The 15,560-nt window shown below is 43.3% G+C and overlaps 1 protein-coding gene across 2 annotated transcripts in view; it reads right to left on the reverse strand.

The window, feature by feature from the left end:
• lonrf1 (LON peptidase N-terminal domain and ring finger 1) overlaps positions 1-11,514 on the reverse strand; it is a 28,543-nt gene extending 17,029 nt beyond the window's left edge. Inside the window, exons 1-3 of one of the 2 annotated variants that reach the window (XM_079499682.1) lie at positions 9,926-11,514; positions 5,503-5,627; positions 1,917-2,039 (exon numbers count right to left, since the gene is read on the reverse strand). In XM_079499682.1, coding sequence (XP_079355808.1) covers positions 1,917-2,039; positions 5,503-5,627; positions 9,926-10,760 — 1,083 coding nt within the window. In that variant the 5' untranslated portion in view covers positions 10,761-11,514. Of the gene's footprint in view, positions 1-1,916; positions 2,040-5,502; positions 5,631-9,925 lie in introns of both variants that reach the window. The other variant, XM_079499681.1, reaches the window with a different exon arrangement.
• Positions 11,515-15,560: the final 4,046 nt, after the last annotated feature.

A 15,560-nucleotide genomic window follows, 5' to 3' on the forward strand; every position in this document is an offset into this window, starting at 1 on the left:
GAGAGCTCCACCTCCCTCCTCTCTCCGCCAGCCCAAACGCCAAGCTCGTCGGCCGGCCTTCCATGCTTCCCTACAACTTTCGACCCGACGTGACAGTGAACACACACCACCTAGGGCATTCACTTCTAGTCATTTTTAACTAGTTGCCTAGTTTACTAGTCGACTAGTTGTTTAACCACTTATTGTGTAAAAAAGGGTTTTTCTTTTTTGGAAATAAATTTTTGTACATTTAAAAACTGTGTACATTGGTGACTATAACTATAATCTACCTGATCTTGAGGCCTACAAAATCGGGAACAAAAAAATAAAAATAAAAAATAACTTATTTTTTTATTTTTTCTTATCAACTAGTGAACTAGTACCAACAGGTCGACTAGTGGATTTACTAGTCAACTAGTAAACTAGTCGACTAGTTACCACCCACCGTTTAGGCGATAAAGTTATCAACTACATATTATATAATGGATCGCATTTTTATAGCGCTTTTCTATGCACTACGTGCCTACTACAACAAATGGTCCATTCATTCATACATTGGGAGGTGAAGCGGCGGACAGTCGACGCCAGCGTCCTCACCTCCCACATTCACACGCCAAATGGTGGCAACCAACTGGAGGCAATGCGGGGTTCAGTGTCTTGCCCAAGGACACTTCGACATGTGGACAGGAGGAGGAGCCGGGATTCGAGCCGCCGACCCAGGGATCATCGGACGACCTGCTCTTACCTCCTGAGCCAGTGGCTCAGGCAACTAAAGCACACGGTGAAGCAGCTTTCTGCTTCTACGGGCCAACGGCCTGGAATAAACTTCCACTGTACCTTCGACAGGCAGCCTCTGTAGACATTAAGCGCAGCTCAAGACCTACTTCTACACTTTTAATTGATCTTTTAAATTCCTTGTTATTCATGTCCTCACTGTATTGCATTACTGCTATTACTTTAGTGTTTCATGCCCTGCTTTTCTTTTCTTTTTTCTTTTTCACTCCATTACTCTGTAAAGCACGTTGAGCTGCATTTCATGTCATGAAAGGTGCTATACAAATAAAGTTTATTATTATTATTACTTATCACCTGAAATGAGCCTTTAACCCTCTATGCTTAGTCGACTGGGGTTGGCTCTGTACTTGGTACGGTCTCCCCCCCCCCTCAATATTTTGCCGAAAATAGCCTATCTACAAGCTCACAATGTGGCATCGGCTATTTCATTCACTTGGTTTCATTTTACGCTCTCAAGAGTTAAAGATCTATATGGGTCCATTTGGTTACCAACTCTCCATCATTTAGCTGGGGACCACCTGGAATCCCCTCAAGGACCACTGGTTGAATCATTTAGCTGGGGACCACCTGGAATCCCCTCAAGGACCACTGGTGTGATGCAGCCATCTAAAGTCTACTCTAAAAGATCTCCCCATTTTGCTTATTGTAAACTTTGGCATGATGGTGGAACAATAAGAAAGGTCATGAGGTCACCAAAGTGTTCTCTTGGACGTAAGAACATGCACTGCAAATTCCATGGCAATCAGATCATTACTTTTGGAGACTTGTTGGTCACAGACAAACAACCAGGAATACAAACGTCATTACATAATCTCCTTAGCTGAAGTAATATTCAATAATCATAATATGGAGGCTGAATCATTGGGAACGCATTCCATTCTATTCTATTCTAACTATTCTATCATACTCAACTCTTTGGGTATATAATGCTGTGTTAAAGGCGCACACTCTATGTGATGGATTCCATATGCCAAATGCACTCAAACTATGTGCAGACTTGAGACTTGGGACTGCAATTGGCACCTGGAACCCCCCCCCAAGGACCACTGGTTGAATCATTTAGCTACATGGGGACCACTTGGAACCCCCTCAAGGACCACTGGTTGAGAACCACTGACGTATTTCCAGTTCCATTTCCTCACCGTTTCAACGTGTCGTCTAGCGTGAGGGAAGTCCTCGTCTACAGCCAGACAGTGAAGGAAGACCTGCAGAGCCTCATCCACCTGGCCCATCGTCTGGAGAATGATGGCCTTCTGATAGAAACCCTGACAGACAATACATACAGAAATAATTAGTGATGCACCGAATATAGGGCTGCAGGAAAATATTCGGCGGGAAATTGGCTAAAAATGCATTTTCTGCCTATTCTGTTTCGGCCCGAATAGGCCGAAAATATATCACCGAATAGTGTATGTAATTAATGCATCCAAAAGAGCTGAATAAATGTTTTATGGACCCATAATAGTGATTATTATTTAAGTTAAGTTTTGCCATAACCATTTATTTTGCCATAAATCAGGTAGTTTTAAGGTACGGCCATGACAGCAATGGTAGGAAAAAAGATATATAATATTAATCATATTCGGATATTCGGTATTCGGTATTCGGCCAACTGTTTCCTATATTCGGTTTCGGCCAAGAATTTCCCTTTCGGTGCAAATAATAGCTTTCTGATAGAAACCCTGACAGACAATACATAAAGAAAGACATCCATTTTTTGACCTGACACCAGATTCTACAAAATGTCTTCTAAAATCATGACACTTTTCTGAAAAACCTATGTTTCCATGTCAGTCGTTCTCAACCTTTTTCATGTCAAGGACCCCCAAAAGAATATATCTAATTGGCCGCCGACCCCCATCTGAAAATTATGTTGTTCCAGGGAGCCTCCAGAAGCAAAGATTTGAGTTAAAAACGTTCGCTCTGCTGGGCCATGGCTCAGTGGTCCAGGCACCTTGGCTGGTAATCCAGTCTGGCAGTGTGCCGCGGGTTCGACTCCGGATCCCGACGGTCTTTACTGCATGTCTTCCCCCCATCTCTCTCCCCATTTCCTGTCAGCCTACTGTCTGTCCCTCCATACAAAAAATATATATATATAAAATAAAGGCGAAAGCCACAAAAACAAAACATTAAAATAAATGAAAAAAAAACGTTCGCTCTGAAAGAATATATATTCAAAGATTTGGGCGACATTTTCACGACTTTTAAAAAATAGCAGATCTACAAGCTCATAGCGCGGCACCGAGTGCCGCGCTACGAGCTTGTAGATCTGCTATTTTTCAATAGCTAAAGTATAACATAATGCTTAAAACACCAAAAGGGGTTCCCGTCCTGAATGGGATCAACTGGGAGGGGCGCTAGTCTTAAACAAACATTAAATTCCCATTGACAATAAATGGAGAATCTTTCGTCCTAGTGTCTGAGCAAATAGGCAGTGTCTGTTATGTTTTTATTTTGGTCATTGTGCAAATAAAACAGTTCTACATCATATGATAATAGTGCATATTATGATTGCTTTCAGGCATATTTTCAACTCTACAAATAGTAGTTTTGAAACGTATGCTATGAAATATATTTAAGCCATTTTGGGCGGGAACCCCTTTTGGTGTTAGCATTATGTTATGCTTTAGCTATTGAAAAATAGCAGATCTACAAGTTCGTAGCGCGCCACTCGGTGGCGCGTTACGAGCTTGTAGGTCTGCTATTTTTTTAAAATTGAAGAACGACTGACATAGAAACATAGCTTTTTCAGAAAACTGTCAGGATGTAGAAGACATTTTTAGAATCTGATCTCAGGTCAAAATGGGTTAAATAAAATATATGTTGGCATGGGCTTTAGTGGCAGCGGTGGCCGAACGGTTTGCGGAGCGGTCTTGATACCGGAAGGTCGCCAGTTCGTATCCCCGGACCGGCACGTTAAAATTACCACCGCTGAAGTGCCCTTGAGCAAGGCATTGAACCACTACCATGAAATGTTCTATGAGCAGGGCCTGGCTGTAAAAAGTATCTGATGCTTAGTCCAGTTACCCTGGGTAAATATAGTAACTTTGGCTTGGCTGTTCCCAACTTCCTTCCTTCCTTCCTCAGAATAGCTCAATGAACAGGTCAGGTACGGTTCATCCGCCCCGGGCTGTTAAGCCAACACCTGCATTTAGAGTCAAGCTGAATCCCTTGGAGAGGATCAGACAGAAAGCCTATGGCTGATCTGAAACACTTCTCCCTACAGGGGACAGACAGAGAGGCATGGAGACCAGTGGCGTATCTACAATAAGGCCAGGCCAGAAAACACAACTGAGAATATAAGAGAGGACAAACACCAGACCTGAGAACTATTAGTGGGCAGCGGACTGGCCGTTGTGCGTCCATTGGAATGCAAATGCGTGCCTTTCAGCCTTTGTAGCCTACTCATCTGGAAGGTATATCTCTTTGAAAACCTTTAGTGCTTCTGATTGTGCTGGGGGGGGGGAACGACACATCGTGCCTGCCCAAAATGCGATTCCTGGAAACGCTGCTGATGCCGACGCACCGCCACTCCCGACTACGTGGCTCCCGTGTGCGGTTAGGGTTAGTGTTGCGGGCGAGTCGGAATGGCTGTGCGTCGGAATAGCGGCCTTTTCGGAATGCCAGCATGAAACCTTCTCTACAACTGGCTTGTGCAATTGTTTGTTACTAATTGCGAACACAGTGAGCACCAACTATGAGACCTAGCAGAACATGTCTGTGTGTGTGTCACGCTGTAACACCACCCGCCCGCCACCAGAGGGCGCAGCTGTATCACACACAAAACACACACACACACACACACACACACACACACAACTTAACTTAAAAAAATCTTAAAAAACACTAAAAAACATTAAATAATATAAAAAAAAGAGATACTTAAAAAAAACTTAAAAAAGTACGTAATTTATTCTAATTGTTATTGCAATTTACGAGCTGCGTTCGCTTCCCGCGATCGCGCGTCTTACTTGTATTAAATGGGTTGTTACCGTGTCAAACATTGCTGAAACTTGAAAACATACAAGATGGAGATTATTCAAAGTATATATATACGGTAGTATACCCATGACAAATCTCAACTCCACCACTACCAAGTCATCACATCTAGGCTACACGCTACAGTTAAATGCTACATTTAGGCATGTGTTTCCAATTCCTGAAACTAGCGGCGATAATGTTAATCTTTACACTGACAGGCTATAATAACCCCATACAGTATGTAGGCCAGATCCAGATCCTTGTTCGCTCACGTCAACAATCACGCCAGAATTTCCTTACAACCTTGTTATGCCAAAACAAGTGCAATCGTATGATCAAATCCTTGCACATAAAACCATGAAAAGGCAATGAGATGGAATGGCTCTGTTCCTGACTATATACTCTCTATTTTAAAAAGCAGGTGGCTTGCACACATCCAGTTCCTGGCTGGTGCTGGACTACGGTAAGTACAGTGAAGAGAAGAGAGTCCGCACACAGGTTTGCTCCAATGGTGTTTTCTTTTATTGAAACACCATAATATAAGACACGACGTTTCGACCGCAGGCGGCCTTCATCAGGTGAAGGTCTCTATTCTCAGGGACGTCGCTGATGATTCGGTTGCCCTACTCGCATACAATTTGACCCAATTCAAATTCTAATGTCTGTGACATTTAAGCTCCGTTCCTGCTTGGGGGCATCGATGCGATGCCACCACAGACAGTGCATGTGTTTGCTCCAGTGACCTACCTCTGCAGACTGTCTAGACGACAGGTACACTTCGGTGTCCTCCAGAGCCAGACGGTACTGTCTCAGAGACACGTACGCTTCTGCCCGAGATAACCGTGCCACCACCGCCGCCGCAGGCCCTGGCCCTGCTGGGAGGTCAGAGGAAGAGATGCTGACAGTTAAGACTTTTTATTTATAACGCTGAAACGGAGAGTTTTTATTACAGTGGTTCTCAAACTTTTTTCCATGTCAACATCTCCCAAATTGATGTGTGTGTGTGTTTGGCCGTGGCGGGACCCCCCTCCTGAAAACGTTTTGTAGCCAGGGAGAAGATTTGTGTTAAATTCGTAATTCTCTCAAGAAAAGACAAGAACATTAAAGGAGCATTCAGTGATTTGGGTGATTTGGAAAACCACCCAGTCCGCCCCGGTAACAAAATGTGCACATGCACGCTCTACAGTGGGGGGGAAGTGCAACAGGCCAACAGCATGTGCACCAAGGCCCGCCCCCACTCGATCATGATTGGAGGAAGGCCCCTCTCATCCTGATTGGATGAAGGTTTTGCCACGGGCTCACTGGGGACAGGGAGGATTTCCTTATATGGTCAGCACACTCTATAGTAGGGAGGATTATCCAGAAAAAAAGAAAAAATAAGTGATATTTGAATTAAGTCAAATCACTGAATATACCTTTGAAAACACATTCACATAGCAGATGTACAAACTCGCAGCACGGCATGTTATTGAATGGGTGTTATTTAAATGAAATGCTTTTGGGATAATATAAAAAGTAAACATTTAGAATATTGTACTTTGTTACTTTCAGATAATATATCAGTTGCCAGAGAAAATCAAGTATCTTTATGCTTGCAATTATTAATGAGGGGCAAATCCACACCCATGATTTAACATACACCTTTTGATGCAATCTAGATCGTTGATTTATATATATTTATATATATGTGTTTTCCCAAGGTCATGCATTAACCCATTCTGGGCAGGAACCCCTTTTGGCGTTTTAACTAAGCATTATGTTATACTTTAGCTATTGAAAAATAGCAGATCTACAAGCTCATAGCGCGCCACCGAGTGGTGCGCTATGAACTTGTAGGTCTGCTATTTTTGAAAAGTCGTAAAAATGCGGCACAAATCTTTGAATATATGTTCTTTCAGAGCGAATGTTTTTTTTTTCTCAACGTCAGGCCTAGACAAATGCATGACACAAAACAACATAAATATGAAAAACCCTTGTTTTGCAGTTGCTGTGGTTATCTGCAACACTAGAGATAAAACGTTGTCACTGTCGCCATAACTCTCCCAATCTTGTCAGACTATTTGCCTAAAATCAATATTATTGCAAAGGCTTTCTTCAGGGTGCCAGACGTATATACAGTACGTGCCATGTTAGCATTCTGTCACTACAAGTATGGATTACTGCAGTCAAGGTCATGTAGCTATTGTTCCGTTGTAGCTATGCGTGTGTTCTCACCCAACAATTAATTCCTAAGACGTGGCGGTGTCAGATATAGAGCGTCGCAGTCCCGAGACGTTTACGCCGCGGACAAAGCCAACTCGAGTCGTGACAAATCATGACAACAAACACAATTTTTGGGGCCGAAAAAATAATTAGAAAGAAGAAAAAAACGGCAGGTTACAACACTTTTTTTGTTGTTTTTCTTCTTTGTAATTATTTGTTTGGTCCAAAATATTGTTTGTGTTGTCATGAGTTGTCACGACTCGAGTTGGCTTTGTCCGCGGCGTAACTGTCTTTAAATAAATACTTTCTGAAATGTCTATGAGGAAAATGTATTGGGATTCATTTCCTGGTCCCTGGTAGGAGGCGGGACTGCAACGCTCTATTGTCCTCTAGTTTAGTATCCATTTGCAAGTTCTGACAGAAAACGTGCGTTTGGTGAAATACCTCCGCCTTTCCACGAGCTGCACACGGCCGACATTCTCTCCGGGCGAGGGGCCCGGAATGAGTGCACAGGACTGAACATATCAAAACTTTCTTTGGGAAGCACAAATGTATGGGGGCACACAAGTTTGTGCTTCCCAAACATCAGACTGTTCCCAATTTGAACGCGATTCAGAGAGACCACCACCAGACCGCTGCTGCTGGGACGGACCAGAGGGGGTGCTGGGGAGTCCAGCAGTCATTTCAGGTCCGGCCTCGTCACTGACGGAGAATGTTGTCCCTGTGAATCTCGTGAAAAAGTGGGGATATTTTACTAAACACACGTTTTCTGCCAGAACTCTCAAATGGATATTAAACTAGAAGGGCAATATCTGACACCACAAGTCTTAGGAATTAATTATTGGGTGAGTACACACACACACACACACACACACACACACACACACACACACACACACACACACACACACACACACACACACACACACACACACACACACACACACACACACACACACACACACACACACACACACACACACACACACACACACACACACACACACACACACACACACACACACACACATCGCTACAAGTTTAAATGCCGACAAGTAGGGATGTCTCGATTTCTTTTTTGCTCCCGATCCGATCATTTGATTTTGAGTATCTGCTGATACCGATTTTTCCTGATTTACATTTTTATAGAACACTTAGTCACATATCACAATATCCAAAACAAATTTCTAATATCATGATATGAATAATGAATATAATATTGATACTAATACCGATCATGTTTTCTTTTTCTCCCGATCCTATTGCGATCATTTGACAATGACATGATCGGCCACCGATTTCTACTTCTCTGACAGTATGTGCGGGGGAACTGTGTGCAACTATACTAGGAGGGATAATAAGACTAATTTCAAATGCGTTGTGTACATTATAAATAAAGTAATCTAAAACAGAAAGACCCTCTACCCTCTAGTGAAATCTATACAGAGAAGTCAGTGTCACACTAGCCTCGGAAACCCAGACGTTTTTATTTCCAGGGAGAAAAAAAAGTGTCACACCTGCTTTTCCAACTTTATAACTATCTTATAACTATGGTATAACTCCGTGGTTTTCAACCGTTTTCATATCAAGGCTCATCATTAATTCAGTATTTGAGCCCCGGACCACCATTTGATAACATTTAGCCTCTCAGACCCAAAACTAAAGAATATGTTGTTGTCGTTGAATACGATTTTGTCTACAATTCCATGCTTTTTTTTGGCAAACTTTGATCAACGGCTGAATGCAGCCCTGATGAAGACCAGTACAGGTCGAAACATGTTTGTTTAATAAAGTTTTCCCCCTTTTTAATAACTATTAAGGGTGCTCGGATATCCGCCTTTTTTCTATAGATGTTTTATCCCGATTGATCCCAGGAGGACCTTTTTACCATATTTATTCATATATTATGTAAACCTGCTCATCTCCTGAGCACCTGGTTGCTTGCTTCCTTGCCTCTGCCTTATAACCGGTTTATTCTGGAAAGATGAATCTGATGCACTGCCTGCACGCCAGGCTGTTACAAAACAAGCCAGTTTGCATTTTGCATGCATGAATGCATCATGTGGTGTAGTGTAGTCGGGCCAGGACAATTCCTACACACTTGACTTTGACCCCCCCCCCCCATGCCTTCGGCCTGGTGGAGACAACAACAGTTCACGGTGCACAGAACATTGTTTTGTGCAAAATACTTATAATGAAACCCGCTGCGTGACCCCTATTAAATAAAAAGTTACAAAAGCTTTCCCTTCCCTGTATATGTAACCTGTCAAGACCTGCCTTATGCAATGTGCGTGTATACTGCGCATGCGCACGCTCCTGTTGGTTTCATAATATGTTCGCACGGTCAGCGCCGGTTACATGACTGACTGACAACCAAGATGGAGATGTACAGTAGCTAGCTAGTACAACTCAACTGTACAGAGACTTTACATAATGTTGGCCTGCAGTAGAACTGTGGAAATGTGAATACTAGTCATTAAAAAAAAAAAAGCTAAACAAAAATAACAGATCTATAGCTTGTTGTTTTTGTAGATCTGTTCGTTTTTAGAAGCGACACAACACACCACCACCATGATGGTGCTCTAACTCAGTCGTTCCCAAAGTGGGGTCCGGGGACCCCCAGGGGCCCTTGAGGGGGTTCCAGGGGGCAGGGGGTCCCCAGCTAAATGATAACTAGGAACAAAATGGACCCTTATGTGTCTGTAACTCAGAGAGTGTACAAATGGAACCAAATGGACCCTAGCGGGTTGCTTTTACAAAATAAATTGAGGTCCTCAGCCCGGTTGAGAATCACTGCTAGAGCCGTAGAAATCTCTTCTTATAGAGGTCCCTGGAATAGCTTTTCAAATGGGGGGGTCCGCGGGGCTAATTAGTGTCAATTTGGGGGTCCTTGACATGAAAAGGTTTGGGAACCAACCACTGCTCCTCTAACAGTTAGAGGAGTTAGAGTCTAACTCACTCTACTTACCAGATGCTATAACGCGGGATGCCAACGACACAGCCTCTTCCAGGTGTTTCCTTCTGGACAACTCCTCTATTTCGCTGATAACTTTACACGCGTCCGTCTCGCCGGGGAACCATTTCTCCAGCAGTCCACACAGGACCACGTTGACCCTGGATGATGACGATGATGACGACGTCTCCTCGCTGCACACCTTGCACCGGCTGGACACCATCCTCCGCTCCAAGCACCGTCTGCAGTAGGAATGTCCGCACGCGACGGTCACCGGCTGGGCCAGAAAGCGACGACAACTCGGACAGTCAAACATATCATCATCCTCATCACCATCATGGTCCAGTCTGGAGGAGGAGAAAGCGTGGCGAGGAGGAGGAAAGTTGCTCTGGAGGAGAGGAAAGTCTGGAACACTCTGGTGGAGCTGTTGCCCCCACGACCCGACCACGGATAAGCGGTTGACGATGGAAGTTGGAGGAGGAAGAAGCTTCGTCTTGAAGTTGTGCAGAATGCAGTCCACTAAGGTGCTCAGGTGTTCGGGGCGAACGGAATTATTGCCACACTTTAAACGCATGGCCGCGGAGAAACAGTCCACGGCTTCTCGGAGGCGGTTGACCGAGGCGAGCGCGTCCGCCTCCTGGAGTATGAGTCTATGGTGGTCCGCCGCGTCATGCTGCTCCTGGTGGTGGTGGTGGTGGTGGTCGTCCCCGGCCCCCCCTGGTCCGTCCCAGCAGCAGCTCTGGTCTGGTGGTGGTCTCTCTGAGTCGCGATCAATAAAAAATCCAACTCTTTTATCCGCTTGGTCCTTATTCTTCTTCGGTTCGGGTCTTTGTTGTTGTTGTAAAGACATGATGGATAAAACTATCTCTGAGCTTCACTTTCTGCCCAGACCGACAGACATTTTGTAGAGATGATGTTGTTTATTTTATTCCCCCAGCCAGGCAGCGGTACGTAGTGAAACTGTACTATAGGATTCATTTAACATCAACAGAACATCCAGGATTCCAATCCTTTCATTACATAAAAAATAATAATAATGGCGTCACGTCACGTGAACAGCCGGCGCCGCGCTCTGATTGGACAACGCGTGTCGATTACAAAACCTTTGTGGTGGAAAGTTTCATAACTGTTACTGTAGTAGCCTAGTACAGTCAGTACGGAAACGACGTAGTTCCAATCCACATGGATGGAGACATGACAGTATAAAACAAGGAAAGGTTAGATATGTAACTGACGTTCCAGGCACAAAGTATGTAGCCTAAAGTTTGATGGAATGCAAAAAAAAACAGAATAAGAAAAGTGTGATGTAATGCATGTCTTGCATATGATTCAAGTGAAGTGAGACTCACTAGACTGTGCAGGGATCATTCAGAAGACAGCGTGTGATCTAATTATTTTTAGATAATTATTTTAGGACTCACGTAGCCTATACTCTTTTTTTTAGATGCTAAAAATAAATACCATAGCAGTTTAAGGGACAACGAGGAACAATTGTGAGGAGGATCAAAATAAAAACAAATCTACAACAATTGTCATGCACCATAGACCATGGTTTGGTGCATCATGACACCAAACTAAGTTCCTCAGTATAATCAGTTCACCTTGTAATAGATGCACTATTTCAACACCATGAAGGGACATTGCCATCTAGTGACCAAAACGGCATCAGGCAAGATTCTGCAAAATATTGCAGAATGGTTGCAGCTCTGCATATGGGCCATGATGGGGACCTGGAAAACCCATAAGATCATAAAGCAGGGCTTGACAATAAGGCTTGTCCGGTTGTCCGGGACAAAAGTAATACATCTTTCCGGACAAGTGCATTAAAATGTTCCTTGTCCGTTGGACAAGTGACTCTTGATTTCACTGTTTCTGTGACACTCCTATAGCAGCCAACAATATTGTCTGGCACTATTGTGTGGCTTTCCTAATAATCACAATCCCAATATTGTTAATAGCCGAGCGCTAGAATGTCTGTCATTAAAAACAATTAATGCATTCCGATCAGTGGTCGCCTATACACAGCTAAACGGTTTTAAAAGCACACAGGGCGCAAGTCCATCTAGGCAAATGCCTTGCCAACACTGTCAAATTGTCAAAGTGATTATCAAATTGAAGCTGATTAATTGGTACAATTGTCAATTAATTTTCTGTGGTCTAAAGGCTCATTCATAGTCTGGATTTCCGGTGGTGAGGTGACCACCGCTCCGGTGGTGAGGTGACCACCGGAGCTGAAATAACTTTGAGCGGTGGTGAGTAAAAACAGAGAGAAGGGCTGGGGCGGTGGCGGTGCTTTGCTCTTCACCGCGGCTCCTGACGTCATGTTGTAGTTCGGTGGTCACCTCACCACCGAAAATCCAGACTATGAATGAGCCTTTACTCTAAGACAAATTATAATGTCAGTGTCCAAACATAAATCATTGTGGTTTGTTTATTAGCAGAGTTAAACCAGTGGTATTCTTCAGGCCACATATTTAAATACCTCCATGTAAGTTATGTGAATTAAGTCCACAAGTCTACTCAACCTGCCTACTAATGAAATAATGTCAAAGCCAATAGAAACTTCTTGGAAAGTTAGCATGGTGAAATAGAAGCCATGTTTGTTCTTGCATAATAGGAAGAAAAAAGGAGGAAAAAAAATGAAATCTTGTTTGAAACTAGAACTGCACTCTGGCGAGTGCCTACTTGCTTGTTGCACACAAGTAGGCCATAAATGGCCTACTAGTGCGCAAGCAGAGCGCGCAAGTACTGGTGACGTATATGTCGATCAGTGTCGGGTGGATTAAAGGAAATGCCCCTATGTATGTAATTTGTAAGTTGATTAGCGGTATACTGTGGTTACTTTGCGTATGCGTATGTATCGTAGCAGCATATGACGCCAGGGTATAACTGGTATAACTAGCTCTCAGTGATGACGTAATAAAGATGTGGATTAAAGGACCCAATGCCAGGGTGTAATTGGTTTTCGATGGTGACGTAATGACGATATGTTTTAGTGTCGGGAGGATTAAAGGTAATGCCCCTATGTATACATGTATGTAATCTGACACCACTGCCATATCAAGCACAAGTAGTCATTACGTCATACGCTGGCACGGCGCATACACATCAAACATCGCCCTGGACGAAAACTATTACTTGCGCGCTCTGCTTGCGCAAGTAATGACCAAATCTGCCTACTGATGATGTCACTGGTAAGCAGGCTTCTGAACTGTCCACAGCCCTCCTCTGAGATACAGGGCAAGTATAGACAGAATGGTGGCATCCTAAAATTATGAGTGAGGAGGACCAATTAATTACTTTGATTTGTAGATAGGTGGAACATGGCTGAAGTAGTCCTTTAAGAGCTGGAGTAACAGGCTGTTACTCTTTAAATGACTACTTCACCAGAACCAAAGTTCTTCCTGCTCGGTCTATATCCAGAGGGACACAAGATAAAGCGTAATGAACAAATGTTTATAGATATATGTCTTTTACAAGCTAAGAGAGTGATAGCATTGACCTGGAAGAGGCCAGACAAACCAAGTATTACACAGTGGTTCAGGGAATTGTCTTTATGTTTACCTTTGGAAAAGATTGCATACATTCTTAAGGACAAACAAGAAATGTTTCAGGAGGTGTGGGCCGTTTTATAAGATACATAAAGAACAATGATTTGTCACATTCAATGGATGGAGCTGAAGAGGAGTAGTGCTGTTGTTGTTTTTTTTGTTTTGTTTTGCTTTTTGGTTATTGTTGTTTTGCTTTCTTTATATCAGTAATTGTCTTGTAATGTTCATTGTTGTTTTTTGTATTGTCATTTGTGTGTAAAAAAGGAAAATAAATACATTGTTGAAAAAAAAAAAAAACTACTTCAGCTGAACAAACACGCTATATACCAGTGGTGACCAAACTTTTTTCAAAGTGGGCCGTATTAGAATATATGAAAACACCCAAGGGCCAACTATAGCCTATTACCAAATATAACCAAACGTGCAAGGTAAAAAAAATAAATAAATACAATTGCCTTTCTTTGACCCCTTCAGAATGAGACAGCAAGGAATCCTGACAAATTATACTCTGGGAAATGCCCCAGTGAATAAAAAACTTTAATGTAAAAGTGTCCCATACTGTTGGGCGAGCAGTTCATAATACAATTCAGGTATGAAGCCGCGGGCCACATACACTCTTCCCCGGGCTGCATTTGGACCACTGGCCACACTTTGGACACCCCTGCTATATACCATTAATTTCTATCAGAATATAGAGGTTAAAAAAAAAGAATACCAGAGTAAATTTCTAGTAAGATATCTCTTCTCTACTTTTACTCAAATGTGGCTATATAGGCATAATCTTTCCACTGAAGAAAATCCAGGTTTGGAGGAACGTCAGAGAAGATTCATTGTTGCTGAGATTGGTGGGTGTTGTAAGGGCATCTTGTTACCACTAGATGGCAGGGTTGAGCTGCAAAAATGTAAGTTTTCGTCAGGCAAGTTCAAAACGGACCCTTCCTGTGTCCTGAGTGCCTAGTGGTAGTGCCTACCAGTGGTGGGCCGTCAGGGCCAGCAAGGCCTTCTCTGCTGGCCCACTTGCCTGATGCCACTTGCCTGATGCAGAAATTTATATTTTATAATAAGTTTTTCTTTTTAACAAATATTATATCTATAATATTATATATAATATTATATTTATTTCGCTGCCACTGCACTGTTTTTCACTCAGACAGGCTGGATGCTCTGCTTCCATTCTGTGCAGGTACAACAGCCCTTGGGTTTTTTTTAACCAATGAGATTATTTCCTTGTGTTGTCTCCGGGTAAAATTCTCTACCGGGAGGCCTGCAGAAACTCCAGTGAATCCCCTTGCTGTTGAAATGAATGGGATCAATATAGAGATTGACAGGTTCCTTAGCCAATCAGATTTCGAGTTTGCCCTGCTGGGCGTTTTCTTTCAAGTACGAGCGCCACCTAGCTGGCCTTTGGTGACGTTAACGTCTTGCTTGGATCCCATCATTGGGGGGAAATATTGTCAAATGAGAAAAGAGAACTGGGTGTTTCAAACTTTCTGTGCGAGTTCCCATTTGTGGGTTGATTGAGGAGCTAAATAGATTTAACTCACAAACAAACGCGGAAAACGGCTGAAGGAGGAGAAGAAACAGATTTAGTGGTGGATTTACAGTCAAAGCATTTTTCGAGAAGGAAGGACTTCTAGAAAAGCTTGCAGGGTAGACCATTGGTATGATGCAGGCAGCCATGGTAAGGATCTTTATATAATATTTAAATACTGTACATGCGATCACGATGCGACGCAGCTTATTGATTGATCGTTTTATAGGCTATGGTTGTGGACTTCAGGACGTGTGGTTGTCCGTGCTGACAGTGTGTGTGGCCGAGTCTTATGTGGCTGTGCGCTGCGGAGCCACTTGTGTGTGTGTGTGTGTGTGTGTGTGTGTGTGTGTGTGTGTGTGTGTGCACACGCGCACGCGCTGCGTGTGTTTAGTCCCCGCCGGTGCAGCATAGCTGGGATATTACAGAGCCTGATATGAGTGTGGTTCAGTTCCACCAATTTTTGCGTGGTTTAATGTTGTATAAGAACATATGACAGGGGGGGGGGGGGGGGGGGGGGAATAGCCGATCTACAAGCCCACAGCGCGTCGTGAGCTTGTAGATCGGC

Source organism: Electrona antarctica, assembly GCF_951216825.1.
Source record: "Electrona antarctica genome assembly, chromosome: 4".
In the NCBI taxonomy this organism is placed as follows: domain Eukaryota; kingdom Metazoa; phylum Chordata; class Actinopteri; order Myctophiformes; family Myctophidae; genus Electrona; species Electrona antarctica.